This window comes from Abrus precatorius, unplaced genomic scaffold (genome assembly GCF_003935025.1).
Source record: "Abrus precatorius isolate BTA unplaced genomic scaffold, Abrus_2018 Scaffold3, whole genome shotgun sequence".
Taxonomy (NCBI): Eukaryota; Viridiplantae; Streptophyta; class Magnoliopsida; order Fabales; family Fabaceae; genus Abrus; species Abrus precatorius.
The window spans coordinates 22338446-22355259 of record NW_020874373.1 but is presented as its reverse complement, the minus strand read 5'-3'; the positions used below and the strand labels follow the sequence as shown (position 1 = coordinate 22355259).

Genomic DNA, 16814 nt, shown 5'->3' with positions numbered 1-16814 from the left:
TTAATTCCAAGCAAAGTCCCACTAAACTGAACAAAAAATCTAGCAAGGTTTCATGTATTCCACACAATGCAAAGAAATTATCTAGCTCACAAGATGGTGTTTCACTCTTCACTTATCAATATTTCAGGCTAAGTGTTTTCCCTCAGTTCATGTATTTTGCCTCACCCTACCATATGCTTGCCTATATTCTCAATCTCCTTTGCCTAAATACAATGAACCACCTATCAAGAGGAATTTGTTGGTCACAAATGTATTAAGTTAGGTCAAATTTTGATCGAGGATCAAAACCTCAAGTGGGTTTTTAAGAGGAGGGAATTCCTTTGAGTGAGTGAGTACAACAACTAAGAGTGGACTGCATAAAATGATGCAGCAAGTGATATTCAAGCACTCTTTCACCATATTTTTCATTTACTTTGCCTTATGTGGAGAATCTTTTTTCTATCAAAATGACTTGCTATATTATATTTTTTTTCTTTTTCTTTTTCATTCATCATCATTTTTTATAGACTTTGACAATCATTCTCTTCTTCAAATTCAAGCAAATTTTATTTTTTGGCATGTAATATTGACATGTAAAATCCTCACCACCCCAAACTTAAGAGCTTTCTTGTCCTCAAGCAACTACAATCATAATCAACACCCCAAACTTAGTTTATTGCATCCACTCTTGATGCAACTCAAAAGAAATACCTCTATTAAGGGAAGGAAAATATTTTTGCAGACTAAGTTTGGTAAAAGAAGGAGCGTGGAACAAGGGAAATTAGGTGCAAAGGTGTTGAATGGTGGGTGTGTGTGTTCAAAGATGGCCTCAATCATCTAGATGGAAGATTTCACAATGCATATTCAATTAAAAAGCAGGGCAAGTTCTAGAGGATAGATGCAACAATACATGCAAATGGCACACAGAAAGGAATTTAAAGGCTCAATTCTCTACCATGGTAAAAAGTGATAATTACTTAACAACATGTGATTACAATTCACCATACAAGAAAATATGTGTAGCATGGTAGGAACAAAAATATTCAAAAACAGAGAATGATCATGAGTCAAATGAGAAGTGCAATCAGAATGTAACTATGGAATTACAAAACTGGACTATATTAAAAGAGAGATAAGGAAAATATTTTTTGTATTTTCAATTAGAACTGTGCAAGAAAATTAGACTAAGAACAATGGAAACAGAGGCAAAGAGATCATCCCTTTTCATAGAAAGTAGAATCACAACTCAAAGATTAAATTCATGCTCCTCTTGATGGGACTGAGGGCATTTTTTGCATAAATATACACAGAATTCAGTATAGGGAGCAAACATTAAACTAGAAAATGGAATAGATATATATAAGCGAAAATGTTGGAGATGTTCAGATTAAGAGAGACAATATGAAAATAAAGCAGTAAAGGTGGAAGCAAAAATGTGCGATATTTACAAGGAATTGATGGTTAGCAGTAAATACAGGGAAATAGTAGAAAATAAGTGAAAAGTGAGTGCAGTGAAAAAGAAACTAAGACTAAATAGCATCTTCATCAGAGCTGGAAAAGGCAGAGTCATCATCATCTTATGCTGCTGCTGGGAGGTCTTCATCTAAGGTACTAGAGTTGCTATCATCAGCTTCAGTTCTGGCAGAGGTAATACGAGGAAAAAGGTGGAAGGTCACTCTGGACTGCTGCTTGTAGGTAAGGGGCACTGAAAGTAGGAGCTTCATAAATCTGCGTGGTAGTCATCCCCAGCTTCTTCCCTATGTTCAGCAGCGTCGTGTCCATAAGTGTCATGAGGGCTTTCTGCCTAACATGAATGGAGTCCTGCCTTAGAGCAATCTGCTTCATCTGCTCCCTCATCCTCATTGGAGTATCCCTCCTGTAGTTAGCTGGTAGGGATAGTCTTGGGTTAGCAGTCTTTCTGGGTTTGAAGAAGTCCTTCACCATTGCTGTAGTAATAGAAGGGGCAGCTTTGATTTTCTGCAGGTCGTCACCAAAATCTACCCCAGCATCTTGGCATAGCATGGTGATGATGGATGAAAAATCCATGGAATCTCTACTCCTGCTCAAGATGTCCATGATAGCACTACTGATTACCTCACCCACATGGATGGGCATGCTTGTCAGAATTGCATAAATGAGCTCTGCTCTCTTTACTGCTAAGGTAGAAGAGTGGAGGACCGGCATGAAAGAACTGAGAATGAAGACACTCCAGACTTTTGCTGCAGGGATTAGGTTCCTTGTGGTTAAGTTCTTGGACTGCATCTTGCAGTCAAATTCCCAATTTTTACCTTCCTTGTAAACAGTTTCAAGGATAGGCTTGTAGTCCTTATCCTCTTGGATGCTAAAGGTGGTAAAGTCCAGTTGGTCAGCTAACTTATGCATAACTGGAATATTCAGAACTCTCTGAATGTGGGAGGGGTGAAGTTGATCAGTTTTCCCCTCACCATGCTGTGTTTGGGAAGGAGAGTGTCGCCTTTAACTCTCATTGCGTTGGCAAAGAACTCTTGAGTGATTTCCTTCCACCCATTACCAACACAAGTCGTGAAAAGGTCCTATCCTCTTCTCTAAATCTCCTCCTCAAATTGGGAATAGGTGCCTTCTTGAATTTCAAAGTTATGGTCCTGTACCAGCTTCCTTCTTAAGATGTTTGTTTTGAAATATTCTTCATGCTCCAATGACCTAAACTTGGGGTCATGGTTAGGTGGGGGTGCAGAGGAAGATGCACCAGCTGTTTTGGCCCTCTTGGACCTTGGAGTGCTCTTTCTTGGTGTATTAACCATAGTTGCTGTAGAAGAAAAGAGTTTGTGTGAGATATATATTGATATTATGTAGCAACTGCGTGTATCATTTAAAAGAACATGCAACTGAAAAGTGAAGGATTAAACCAGAATATTGTGATGGATTACAAAGCCAAAATGATCACATTATGGTTCAGGAAAGACAACAGCAAGGCAGCCAAGTTGGAGATGGACAGTGATGCAGCAGAATGAAAATAAGTGCATAGAAATCACACAAGTAGTAACAGGCCACAAAAGAGCAGTTTCTATGCAAGCAATTTACAAGGATGTTTATTTTCAATTTGCATAGAGTAATGAACAAGGAATTATGCATGTGTGCAGTGGAACAGTGGAGTTAGTAACTAAAAAGATATGTATGCAGAGTGTATCAGAGATTAAATAAGCTAAACAGGGTGCAGTCAGGGCCAGACATGCATCAACACAATAGCACAGCAATGCAGAGAATGTGAGGATGTGGCAGAGATGCATATATTAAGTGTGGTCAAGGTTAATACAGAGTGAATGAAGTGCATTTCATGCTTGTATACTAATTGCTATATGATGCAGTAACAGGACAGCACACATATAACCAGAGTAATAACTCTTAATCCCTTTTGATCAAAAAAATGTATAGCAGAATTTTCAACATAATTTTTTGCATGAAAGGTTCAAGCATAGGCAGGGCAGCCTTCCAATTCTAGAATGCAGACATGAAATGGAAATACATATGTGTGCAGAGAAGTGAAAATGGCATTCTGAATTTACCAATATACAGTAAGGCACAATGAAAATTATAACAGAAGAATTGAAAATTTTTGGGTGCAAGTATGCATGGTGTGGCAATTTTTAAAGTCTGACAAATGAGAGTATAGAGCAATTGCAGCTGAGTGTTATTTAAGGCAATGTACACACAGGGGAATGAATCATCAAGTAAGCACACAATTTTAATTCCTTTCCACCAACAATTTAGATTGCAATTTACAGAATGTTCAAAATAATTTCAATGCAAAGGCTCAGAACAGAATTCCCAACTGACAGTAATTATCAAAAATGCATTGAGTGGAACTAAGATAACACTCCAGACCTTGTGGCAATCATGTTAGCATAGCCAAAATCAGTGAATACAAGCCTAGGATGGTCGGCACTACATCAGAATACACAATCATTCACAACTTCGAATGGGAGTGACTACCCTAGGGTTGATAATGGTGGAACACAACATATTACCCAACTTAAAGTACCCCAACCCCTTTCAAACACATAATCATGTTCAAATTGATGGTACTTGCGTAACAATTCTACAAACGAGGGTTAAAATCAAAGTTCCCAATTGACAGCGAGCATGCTAGGGTTAGAGCAATGGTAAAATGCAAAATTGATCACAATTTAATACCCCTAATCCATTTGACACAAGCAATCCTACTTCGACTAACAGAAGGCACACAGAAATTTCAAAGTATGTAACCCCAGATCAAAATCCCCAAATTCTGCATTTATGAACCCTAACACAGAAAAAGAAAAAATTAAAAAATTTACCTAGATGGGAGTTCGAGATTATTGCAGAAATGCAGAATGGAATGGGTTTTAGCACACAATAGTGAAGGGAAAGCGAGAAATCATAGGAAGGTTAGAGATGAGAGTGAAAGCATTCAGAGGATGAGTGAAAGTGAAGGCTGGAGTAGTCACTTTCAGTTTATATAGGCTGTGGCCGTTATCACTTTCAAACCATAGTTAACATGCACATTTATATTTTGCAAGTTAAGTGTCGCACGTAATCACTATGGGGTGAAAGTGATAACTACAGAGAAGGCGTTTTGTGAAGTGAGTTGCGCGTAGTTACTATGAAATGGAAGTAACTACGCGCATCATAGGTGGCCCAGGAGGTGCCTCTGTACTTATCACTATAGAACCAAAGTGATAACTATAGAGAGCCTTCTATATTCCAGTCATCTGCGTGTGTTCACTATGAACTGGGAGTGATTACGCGCAGACTCATGACCCATAAACCTTTTGAAAGTGATCACTATAGGCTGAAAGTGAAAACTACAGAGAGTGGGTTCACTTACCATAGCATGAAAGTAACTACTATGAAATGGAAGTGGGCACCTTGCATATGTCTTGGAGCATAGGAAATTCCTATGGTCTCTGCATGAATCAAATTCAAAATTTAAAACTGTCCACTGTAAAAAGAATGAAGAATATGTAATAAAACCATGTTTAATTCATCTCAATTCATAGGTCAATCATAAAAATGCTTATTGAATGAAAAGAACCATAAAAATAAAATTAAAAATTCTTAATCAACTTGTGAGTTGCTTCTCACACAGCGCTTCTTTAACGTCACTAGCTCGACGTATGAAATGAGTTATGGGGGCCAAGGGTTGGAATGGAGGTTGGTGCATGGTGATTCCAAGTCAATCTCCTCAACTTCTTCCAAGGTAGCTAAGTTTTGCAAGAATGGCTTCAACCGGTGCCCATTCACCATAAAGCTTTTGCTAGTGGAGTCACTTATCATCTCTACTGTACCATGGGAAAATACCTTTGTAATAGTGAAGGGTCCAAGCCACCTTGATTTGAGCTTTCCAGGCATGAGTTTAAGACGAGAATTGAACAAGAGAACCTTTTGACCAACATATAACTCTTTGCTTGAAATCTTCTTGTCATGGTATTGTTTGGTCTTTACCTTGTAAATTCTGGAGTTCTCATAGGCCTCAAGACGTAGCTCTTCCAACTCTTGCAGTTGTAATTTCCTTTGTTCTCTAGCTGAGTCATAATGGATGTTTCAAGTCTTTACTACCCAATAAGCTTTCTGTTCCACCTCAACTGGTAGATGGCAGGCTTTTCCATAGACCATCCTGTATGGTGACATTCCCAAGGGTGTCTTGAATGTTGTTTTATGTGCCCACAAGGCATCATCAAGCCTACGACTCCAGTCCTTTCTGTGGGGCTGCACTACTCTCTCAAGTATTTTCTTAATTTCCCTATTAGAGAGCTCAACCTGCCCACTTGTCTGTGGGTGGTAGGCAGTGGAAACTTTGTGTATAGCTCCATATTTCTTCAACAAGACTTCCATAGTCCTATTGCAAAAATGACTTCCTTGATCACTAATGATGGCTCTAGGAATTCCAAACCTGCAAAATAAGTTGCTACAAATAAACTCTGCAACAACTCTAGCATCATTAGTTCTGGTGGCTTTAGCTTCCACCCATTTTGAGACATAATCAACAGCAAGAAGTATATAAAGAAAACCAAAAGAGAAGGGGAATGGCCCCATAAAATCAATACCCCAGATATCAAAGATGTCACAATATAGGATAGGTTGTTGAGGCATCTCTTGTCTCCATGTAATTACTCCTCCTGCTCTTTGGCATCTCTCACAAGTAGAGTATGCTTGCCATGAGTCCTTAAAATTGGATGGCCAATACAATCCTGCATCCAGCACCTTTCTTGCTGTCCTCTGAGGTCCTTGATGACCTCCTACAGCTAAGGCGTGGCAAAACCGCAGGATAGATGGAATTTCCTCATCAAGCACGCACCTTCTGATGACTTGGTCACTGCAGAATTTCCATAAATAAGGGTCATCCCAAACGTAGTGTTTGGCATCACTTCTTATCTTATCCTTTTTAGCTTTTGGTGCACCTGCTGGAAAAGCTCCTGCAACTAGAAAATTAACAATATCAGCATACCAAGGTGCCTGTGAAGTATACAACTCTAAAAGTTGTTCATCAGGAAAATCATCTAAAATTGGAATAGGGTTTAGAACTCTCTTTATCTTGCTCAAGTGGTCGGCTACAAAATTTTGAGTTCCACTTCTTTCCTTGATCTCTAAATCAAATTCTTGAAGTAAGAGCATCCACCTTATAAGCCTGGGCTTAGAATCTGTCTTTTTCAGCAAATATTTTAAGGCAGAATGATTAGTAAAAACCACAACTTTTGACCCTAACAGATATGATCTAAACTTGTCCAGTGCAAAGACTATGGCCAACAATTCTTTTTTAGTTGTGGTGTAATTATATTGTGTTGGATCCAAAGTTCTATAAGCATAATAAATGATGTGAGGAAACTTACCAACCCGCTGTGTCAATGCAGCCCCCACTGCAAAATTGGATGCATCACACATTAATTCAAATAGTGTGGTCCAATTTGGAGGTTGGATTATGGGTGTGGTGGTCAGGGCTTCCTTAAGCATATTAAACGCTTCCTTGCACTTTTCATCAAAATTGAACTCAGCCTCCTTTTGCAAAAGCTTGGACAGGGGAATGGCAATTTTGGAGAAGTTCTTAATGAATCTCCTGTAGAACCTTGCATGGCCAAGGAAAGCATGAACCTCTCGAATGCAAGAGGGGTAAGGCAATTGTGCAATAACATCAAGTTTTGCAAGATCTACTTCAATTCCCTTTTCAGATATGATATGGCCTAACACTACACCTTGCTCTACCATAAAATGGCATTTTTCAAAATTAGGCACAAGGTTAGTATCAATGCATCTTTTCAATACTTTTTCCAGATTATTCAAACATGCAGAGAAAGATGGGCCATACGCAGTGAAATCGTCCATAAAGACTTCTATGCAATGCTCCACTAAATCAAAAAAGATACTTAACATACATCTTTGAAATGTTCCTGGAGCATTGCATAAGCCAAAGGGCATTCTCCTATAGGCAAAAGTGCCAAAAGGACATGTAAAAGTGATTTTTTCCTGGTGTTCAGGTGCAATGCAAATTTGGAAATAACCGTAAAAACCATCAAGAAAACAATAATGAGACTTACCAGCCAACCTTTCTAACATCTGATCAATGAAAGGCAATGAAAAGTGATCCTTCTGGGTCTCTTGGTTAAGCCTTTTGTAGTCTATGCAGACTCTCTAACTATTCTGGACTCTGGTGGGTATCAACTCATCTTTTTCATTTTTCACCACAGTGAGTCCAAATTTCTTTGGGACCACTTGGACCGGGCTAACCCAAGTGCTATCTGATATAGGGTAGATAATCCCAGCTTGCAGCAACTTGGTGACCTCCTTCTTCACCACGTCCAGAATAATGGGATTTACCCCCCTCTGAGGCTGCCTTACTGGCTTAGCACCCTCCTCCAATAATACTCTGTGCATACAAAGAGAGGGGCTGATTCCAGGAATATTAGCAAGGATCTATCCTATAGCTTTCTTGTGCCTCTTAATCACTTCTAGGAGTTTCTCCTCTTGTTCTACATTCCCCTTGGTAGAGATTATCACTGGAACCTTCTTATTTGCCTCTAGATAGGCATATTTCAGATGTTCTAGTAAAGGTTTAAGCTCCAGTGTGGGAGGTTGCTCCACAGAAGGAAGTGGTTTAGCACTCTCAGTAGACGAAATATCTGCAACATTCAAATCAAAGGGGTTAGATTCAATTGTACTTGCTGAATTCAAAACATCACGTTCTTCCCCTATCGATTTTTCAATCTCTTCAATATTAGAATTTGCAGAATTCATATTCAAAAAGTCAGAAATACAAGAGTCACACATAGAAGAATTATTACAATATTCACAAATGGGAGTATCTATACATTCAATAAAATCAAAAGAAAAATTTGTTTCTAAGAATTCAGAAAATTGTTCATTTAAAAAATCATCAAATAAATCAATTTGGAAGACATAATGTTCTTCAGATGGGTGCTTCATAGCATCAAGTATGTTGAAGCGCACAATGTTGTCCCCAAACTCTATGGTAAGTGTCCCGGAATGCACATCATTGACTCTCCCTCTTGCATGTCCAAAATGTAAAAGTCGGCTAGAAAGATGAGATCATTCATCCTAACTAGTACATCTTTAACAATCCCAGCTGGATTTGTTATGCTTCTATTGGCTAACTGAATAACCACACCTATAGGCTGCAGAGGGCCAAGAGACAGTGAAGTAAAAATGGACAAAGGCATGACATTTATAGATGCTTCTAAATCTAGCATGGCATTCTCAATTCTATTATTACCAATAATGTATGGGATAGTGAATGTTCCTAGGTCCTTACATTTCTCAAGCATTGTGGACCTTTGTTTTTCAAAAAGTGCAGAAACATTCCTACCTATATTTACCTTCTCATTACCCTTAAGACACCTCCTATGGGTGCATAAGTCTTTCAAGAACTTGGCGTACTTGGGTATTTGCTTGATTGCATCTAGTAGAGGTATGTTCACCTCTACCTTCCTAAAGGTCTCAAAAATCTCTTTCTCAGCCTCTTCAATCTTTTTACTTGTCAGAATAACTCTCTAAGGGAATGGTAGAAGAATTGGCCTTTCAACATTTTCTTCTACCTCTAGTTGGGTAGGAGTAGGTTCTGGTTGTTCTTGAGTCATTTCCTCTCCATTTTGACCAACTATAGCTGGAGTACAACTTGGTTCTTCCTTCTCTTTGGGCATTGTGGGCTCTTGCATCACTTTTCCAGGCCTTAAGGTGATTGCACTCACATTTTTGAGATTCACAATAGTTTGTGTAGGAAGGTTCCCTGAGCCTTGAGATTGCATCTGGTTTAGAGAGGAGGCTAACTGTCCCATTTGATTCTCCAAAGTTTTGATACTAGCCTCGGTTCTTTGCTAGAAAGTGATGTTGTTCATAGTCAATTGCTTCATGAGCTCCTCCAATAATGGTTCATTTTTCTGGGATGCACTTGGTTGTGAAGAAGATGATTGATGATGGTGCTGGGCTTGTTGCGGTTGATGTTAGGATTGATAGGATCTATTTGGGCCTGCATGATGTGCTCGGTATTGAGTGCCTTGCTGCTAGTTGTGTTGTTGAGAATTGCTCCCCCATCTCAAATTTGGATGGTTCCTCTAGCCTGAGTTGTATCTATTGGAAGATAGATCCCAATTGGATTGGTGCTGTGAATTTGGAAAAGGAAACTTATTAGTGTAAACGTTTGCAGCATAAGCCTGAGCATTACCTTCTAGAGTGTCAGACTCTTGTAGTGTGGGGCAGGTATCAGTGTAGTGGTCTGTAGCTGAGCAAATACCACACAACATGGCTAGGATGGATGGTCGAGGAGGTGAAGATGCAGCAGCACTCTTTTGCATGGAAGCCAATTGCTTCACCATGGATGCTAATTCATCAAGTTTGTGTTCCAGCTTATTAGATTCAACAACTTGTACTTCACTCACATTTCTAAAAACACAAGAATTTTTCCTTGTTGCAAATTGTTGGGAGTTGGCGGCCATGTTCTCAATCAAGTTGCGAGCTGTAACCGGAGTTTTGTCAACCAATGCCCCTCCACTTGCAGCGTCTATCATGCTTTGGTCCATAGGGTACAGTCCCTCATAAAAATATTGTATCAACAATTTATCACTAATTTGGTGATGGGGGAAACTAGCACATAGTCTCTTGAATCTTTCCCAATATTCATAAAGGGTTTCTCTTTCAAGCTGCCTTATCCCACATATTTCCTTCCTTATGGATGCAACTCTTGATGCTGGGAAAAACTTCTCCAAGAAAAGTCTCTTCAAGTTATCCCAACTAGTAATAGATCCTGGAGGAAGATAGTAGAGCCAATCCTTGGCTGCATCCATCAGAGAGAACAGAAAAGCTTTTAATTTGGCATGCTCCTCAGGCACACCTTGTGGCCTCATAGTTGAACAAACAATGTGGAACTCCTTGAGGTGTTTGTGTGGATCTTCACCTGCAAGGCCATGAAATCTTGTCAACAAGTGTATTAGTCCAGTCTTTAGTACAAAAGGAGCAACTATGTCAGGATACTATATGCATAAACTTTGATATGTTACATCTGGTGCAGCCAGTTCCTTTAATGTTCTTTCACCGTCAGCCATTTTTTCAATTTTAAATTCTAATGAATAAGGTGATGAATAGATAGATGAAGGAGATGAAGGTTCCTCAAAATGTTTAGAATTATGTCTATGTAATCTAATGCTACTATGAAATGTCCTATCAATCTCTGAGTCAAGTGGATACAAATCTCCAGGATTCTACCTGGTCATACAGTAGAAATTAACTATGAAGAATGGAAAGAAGTAAACTAAATGAAACAGCAAAAATGCAAAAAAATTCAGATGGCAATTATGCAGAAAAACTAATAACTAAGTGCAGTAAATTAAAGCATTAACACTAAACAGCAAAAACAGAACGAAGTTGCAAACTATGACACAAAAATATGCAACACGCAAGCACAAATTATGCAACAAAAACAGAACAATAGTGCAGAAAAATTGAAAACAGAACACTAAAATAGAGCAACTAACAAGTTCAATGCAAAATTAACACCAAAGTCCCGGCAACGGCGCCAATTTGATGAACGATAAGTTTTCATTTCATTTTGCAAAAAGATTTGTCATCAACCTTCATCAAAATTTGCAGAAAAAGTTTGTAGTATCTAGGGTGCAAGCCTCAAATTCAAGATTGACACAAAAGGAAATCAACATCATAATGCAAGAATTAAAGGAAAATGAAGAGAAATTGTAAATCAAACCCTAAGATTAGCCTTGGCTGTCACCCAAGGATCCTAAGCTCTGTAAAATGCTCCTAAAGTGGCAAAAGAATCTAAGGATATGTAAAAAGCTTCGTACCCTAATTTCTCAAATCTTATTTATAGTGAAGAAATTTTTGCCCAAAGTGACTATGTTACACACTTTTTATCGCAGCACTCAAATGGTGTAATTTCACTACTAGCAAGTATACTAGGTAATTGTAGCAAGTTATAAAATGTGGAAATCAGATCGAGTCCTAAGTATCGTCTTCTAGGATCTTATTTTTAATCACCAATTCACAAGATAATAACCATTTGCACCAAACAATTCATTGAACAGATTTCAATATGCAAAAAAGTAAAATTCAAAATTAAGGAAATGAGAAATTGTTAAAAATAGAATGTTAACTTGTACTATTAGAATGAATCACGAATGGAAGAAAGTTAGGAATATATTTCACTAGAATATCAATATCAATTCAGTTCTGCCTCTAACATTCAAGCATTTGATTGATTCACAATCGGTTTCTCTTTACAATAACCAAAGATTGATTCCTCAACTCATTGGTCCTAATATTCAACCAAATCTCCCTAATTCCTTAGGCCAAATTCAGTTCAATATTGCATTACGAATTAGAACCAAAAGATTGCAAAACTAAGGCCACTTATCCCTAAGAAAGTCAAGAGTTTTGGTAATTAATTCAGATCCAAGCAACAAACCCAATTTCCATTAGTAAAGGTTACTATTTGATTAATCAATTGAATTTCCATTCAAAGATCAAGTAAACACAGAATTAATCCCTCAATCAAATCAAATACTCATAGTTCAGAGTCAAAACGAAATCAATATATCAATTCTAGATCCATAAATCCCTAACAAAAGAGTTAGAAACACATTACAATGAAATGGAAAGAAGCAAGAAGAAAAGAAGATGAAAAGTAGAGAGCCATCTCGATAACTTTGCCTCCCTCCAGATTCCTCTAGCAAGGAAGAACAAAAGTCACTCCTCTCCTCTCCCTCTGACTTCCCTTGGAAGTTAAAACGGTTACAAAATGAATACAAAAACTAAAAATGAAAAAAAGACCTTATTTCTAAGTTCCTAATTCCTATTTATAGAGCTCCTTTAGTTCTTCAACTTGACCTTTAAAATTCTTATAGTTAGTTGTTCCCAGGTGTTCTGGAATCTTCTAAAAGTGATACAGAAGCTCCAAATGTCCAGAATTGGCAAGAAGAAGAAGTTATAAAGTTGCAGAAATCGATGCCAAAATGCGCAGTGGCTGGAGTAAAGGCGCGTGGATTTGCGCCTTGGCTGCATGTGATTTGCGTTTCCACGCACTCAGCGCCAAGGCTAGACTTTACTTGGATGCTCAGTTCCGCGTTGCCATGCCTTGCACTATGAGTTGCAATGCACTCTTGCGCGCCAAGGCTTCAAGTGATGTGCGTTTCAACGCATAACACTCTAATTAATGCTTCTTCTATATGTTTAGCTCTACGTTGCTATGCCATCTGCTATGTGTTTCCACGCTCTGTTGCGTGCCAAAGTGCCAGGTTATGTGCGTTTCAACACAATGACAGTTATCCAGGTTCAATTGCTAGAGTGTTAACGCGCATCACTCAGAGTAGCCACGCATACCCAGTGCTGTGTTTTGTTCTTTCCACGTTCAAACACCAATCACTTAGAGTTGTAATGCCCAGCTCTTAGGATTTCTTCAAGCTTGATTCTTTGACTATTCTTCTTCAATTTCAGCTTCTAATCCTTCATTTAAGCACTTTCAACAACTTTTCATCTTTTTGCATGAACTCCTTCAAAAATTTAAACAATTTTTAATATTTCAACAAAACAAACAATTTATACTAATTATATTATTTTTGTGATCTTCTTAAGTTTATTTTAGAACTATTTTCCAAATTATTAACCAAAAACTATGCTAAAAAAATGGTAAAATATGGATTTATTAAACTATTATGGTTTCATAGTGATAAGGCGCAGCGTTCCTTAGTGTTTACGCGCAGTCCATAGTGATTACGCGCGAGACCTGTGATTTGAGCCTCTCTGGAGTTATCACTTTGGCTTCATAGTGATAACACGCAATGCCCCAGAGTGGTTACTCTCACTCCATAGTGTTTACGCGCAGGTCCTGTGTTTTTGGCCTCTCTGGAGTTGTCACTTTGGTATCAGAGTGATAACTTTGTCTGCTCTAGAGTATCTACTATGGTTCCATAGTAGCTACGCGCAAGTCTTGCACTTTTTGGCCTCTCTGGAGTTGTCACTATAGGTTCATAGTGATCACTCTGGTCTGCCCTTCTGGAACTAGCTTGCTGTAGTGTTCACTATGGACTCCAAAGTTATCATTTTCACCTCAAACTTTCTCAAATGCTAAAAATCCATGGAAAAAGTCTAGAAATTCCTGCACAATTATTCAAATGATCAAAATTGCAAATTATATCTCTGTAAATCAATGTAATTTAACCAAAAATTAAGAAACCTATTATAAATTGACCAAAATGATGTTTTTATGTTATTTACAATTCCTAGGTTTACTTTTTCTATTAAGAAACATTAAAATGACAAGTAAAAAACCAATAAAATGTGGATTCATCACTATCTTCACAAATCTCTCTATAAATCTCCGATAGTAACCTGCTAGGCCCACAAAATTACGAATATTTGTGGCTGTCTTTGACCTTTCCCACTGCAACACTGCTTCAACTTTGGAAGGATCAACTGCAGGTCCCTTAGCTTAAATAACATGGCCAAGGAACTTCACTTCCTCTAGCCAAAACTCACACTTAGATAATTTAGCATACAACTATTTCTCCCTCAAAACACTAAGTCTCTACATGTTCTTCTAACGAACTAGATTAAATCAAGATATCATCAATAAAAACTACCACAAACCGATCCAGAAAAGGTCTAAAGATCTTATTCATGTAGTCCATAAACAATGTCAGAGCATTAATGACTTCAAAAGGCATCGCTATATACTCATAATGACATATATAGTACGGAATACTGTCATTGGGATATCTTCATCCTTTACTCGGATCTAATGGTACCCAGACTTCAAATCAATCTTAGAGAATACTTTAGCGCCTTTTAATTGGTCCATCAAATCATAAATTTTTGACAACGGGTACTTTTTCTTGATTGTCAACTTATTCAGCTTACGATAATCAACACATAATCTAGAACTTCCATTTTTATTTTTCACCCAGAGAACTGGTCCTCCCAAAGGCGATACACTTGGCCTAATCCACTATTTCTACATTACATCCTCAATTTGCTCCTTAAGCACCATTAACTCTTTCGATGCCATTCTGTAAGATGCTACAGACATTGGCTCAGCTCCAGGAATCAAGTCTATAGCAAACTCCACCTCTTTATGCAGAGGTATTCTAGGAATATCCTCTGAGAAGATCTTAGGGAATTCCTGTACTACTAGTATTGACTGAAGGCTTTGCTCAATTTCTATATTCATAACACCCAACAAAACAAAACAAGATACTTCCTCACCCAAGGATGTTTCTACTTGGCGAGCAGAAATCAATTCAACACAACCTTGTTACTAAGGAAAGATTAAACACATGTGACCATAATCAATCAGCACATGATTGGCAGTTAGCAAATCCATACCTAATATTACATCTAACCCTGACATCGGGATACAAATAAGATTTACTTTGTACCTTCGTCCCTCAACTACTATGGGACCCCTAACACAAACTATCGAAGTCTTGATTGAACTAAGAGTAGGTGTCGATACTACAAATTCACATCCTAGATCACTCACCGACAATCCTAAGTTTCTCACACAAATATCTCTAATCCATTGCTTGGCTGCATCTGGCCGATCAACTTTAGTAAACTCAGGAGGATCGTTCTTCCTAAACTCAAACAATCCCTGATATACAAGATGAGGTACAGTTGAGGCAGTGGCTGCTGCTGCTGCTGCTTCCTGTGATGCAGCAACGACTTAATTTGCAGTCTGTTGCTGCTGTATCACTTCTAAACTTTGTCTCACTGTGGCTATCATAGCCTCCATAACGTGAGTCATTTGATTCACGTCAGCAACAGGAGGAGGGTTTGCAACAGATCTTCTTAGTCTACCCATTTTAATGTATAGAATAAAACTAGCCTAGATTAGTAACATTTAACACATTTGGCAATACCACCACATAGCTATATTCATAGATTTAGCTTACAATAATATATTCAAATTAAGTATATCATAGCAATTTAATCAATTTAACGCTCAGCATAACATCATATCAGCATTCACACAACATAGCAAACACACTTATCTCAGTAATCTTTTACAACTTAGCTTAACAGTCTATTATTCATGCAGCATGACTCGCTTGTAGCTCACCCAAGTGTCATATAACAAACTTTCCTATATCTGCCATGTCTCGGAACCGAGGTGATCAAACTCGTTCCCTCACAACCTGATTATTAGAAACTATCATATATGATTCACATGCCTAACATGCACAACTAGCACCTAACAACCTCAACCCGTAGGTTTACCTAGACCATGCTCTAATACCACTAAAATGTCACAACCCCTTTTTATAAGGAACTGAGAATATTATTTCTACAGGACTTACTTATTTAAGATAGATAAATAATGGAGAATATAAGTGTAAAATTCACTTCTCATTCAAAATAAAACAAAGTTCCTTATGACAAATATCCAATAGAACAACATAATATTACATTTAGTTCATAATACTCAAAATACATAAAATTATACTACATAGCTCCCTCAATATGAGGTCTCAAAATATAAGGAAAAAGAACTTTAATGCAAAATTTATCGACTTCAGCTTCTAACATTTCTACACTGCCCCTCAGCATGTGAAGTAGATGCAACACCTGCTACATCTATTCACGTACCACTGTATGATCATCATAGTACACACGCATACAACAGCATAGACAGAAATGAAAGGGTGAGCTTAAAAAAATAAAATAAAATCATATATATATATAGAGCAAAATATTACTCACAACAACAGCCCCAACCATTCCTAGCCCATCTAATGCACAACATGAAAATAATTTTCAACTGGCTTCACAACCTAAGTAAACCAGAAGGAACCGAGCCAGTTTGGGAGTGACCCATTCTGGTATCTAGATCCAGACAGTACAGCATAACACAGCATAGCTTAGCATGCTCTATCGTTACACGTCTACCCACCTAAACGTGTAACTCAGCTCTATAATGATGCAAGACATATATCTCAGCATGATGCAATACTGCTAAAATTATTTCAACAGCTCAGCTAAGACAAGTTTATAATAAATCAGCCAAATCTCAGTGTTATTAAATCAATTACCATAGAAAAATAACTTTAAAATATTAAATCCTTTATATCTTAACTTTTATCAAAGAGATCTAACAAAACCAACTTAAATCTTTCATTAATAGCATATCAAACCGTTCAAAAAATAGTTCATAGGCTAAAGTAAGCTCCCCTTACCTTAAAACGGTGATTCATACCAAATCTACCGAATATTACTTGTTTTAATGCAAGATTCACCGAAGATTTAGCTTTAGAACAGAGTCTCTCCTAAGAACACCATGAACTTTTATGAGGAAGAGAAGAAGAAAA

General features: G+C 37.8%; 2 protein-coding genes across 2 annotated transcripts; both read right to left on the bottom strand.

Annotated features, from left to right (window-relative positions):
• Window positions 1–2543: 2543 nt before the first annotated feature.
• LOC113862341 lies at window positions 2544–6876 on the bottom strand. Its single transcript, XM_027495431.1, has 2 exons — window positions 6135–6876; window positions 2544–2764 (listed from the first exon to the last, which is right to left on the bottom strand). Exons 1-2 carry the CDS (start codon window positions 6874–6876, stop codon window positions 2544–2546), a joined length of 963 nt encoding a protein of 320 aa, XP_027351232.1.
• A 7585-nt stretch (window positions 6877–14461) lies between these two features.
• LOC113862340 lies at window positions 14462–15310 on the bottom strand. The gene is made up of 3 exons (XM_027495430.1): window positions 15221–15310; window positions 14791–15154; window positions 14462–14667 (listed from the first exon to the last, which is right to left on the bottom strand). Exons 1-3 carry the CDS (start codon window positions 15308–15310, stop codon window positions 14462–14464), a joined length of 660 nt encoding a protein of 219 aa, XP_027351231.1.
• Between the last annotated feature and the right edge of the window lie 1504 nt (window positions 15311–16814).

Coding starts and splice junctions, on each gene's coding strand:
- LOC113862341 (XM_027495431.1), bottom strand. CDS start 6,876: ATGTGTGATGCATCCAATTTTGCAGTGGGGGCTGCATTGACACAGCGG. Junction 2,765..6,134: donor ATGGCAAGCATACTCTACTT/GTGAGAGATGCC, acceptor TTTCTTCTACAG/CAACTATGGTTAATACACCA.
- LOC113862340 (XM_027495430.1), bottom strand. CDS start 15,310: ATGGGTAGACTAAGAAGATCTGTTGCAAACCCTCCTCCTGTTGCTGAC. Junction 15,155..15,220: donor TGGAGGCTATGATAGCCACA/GTGAGACAAAGT, acceptor GCTGCATCACAG/GAAGCAGCAGCAGCAGCAGC. Junction 14,668..14,790: donor TCATGTGCTGATTGATTATG/GTCACATGTGTT, acceptor TTATGAATATAG/AAATTGAGCAAAGCCTTCAG.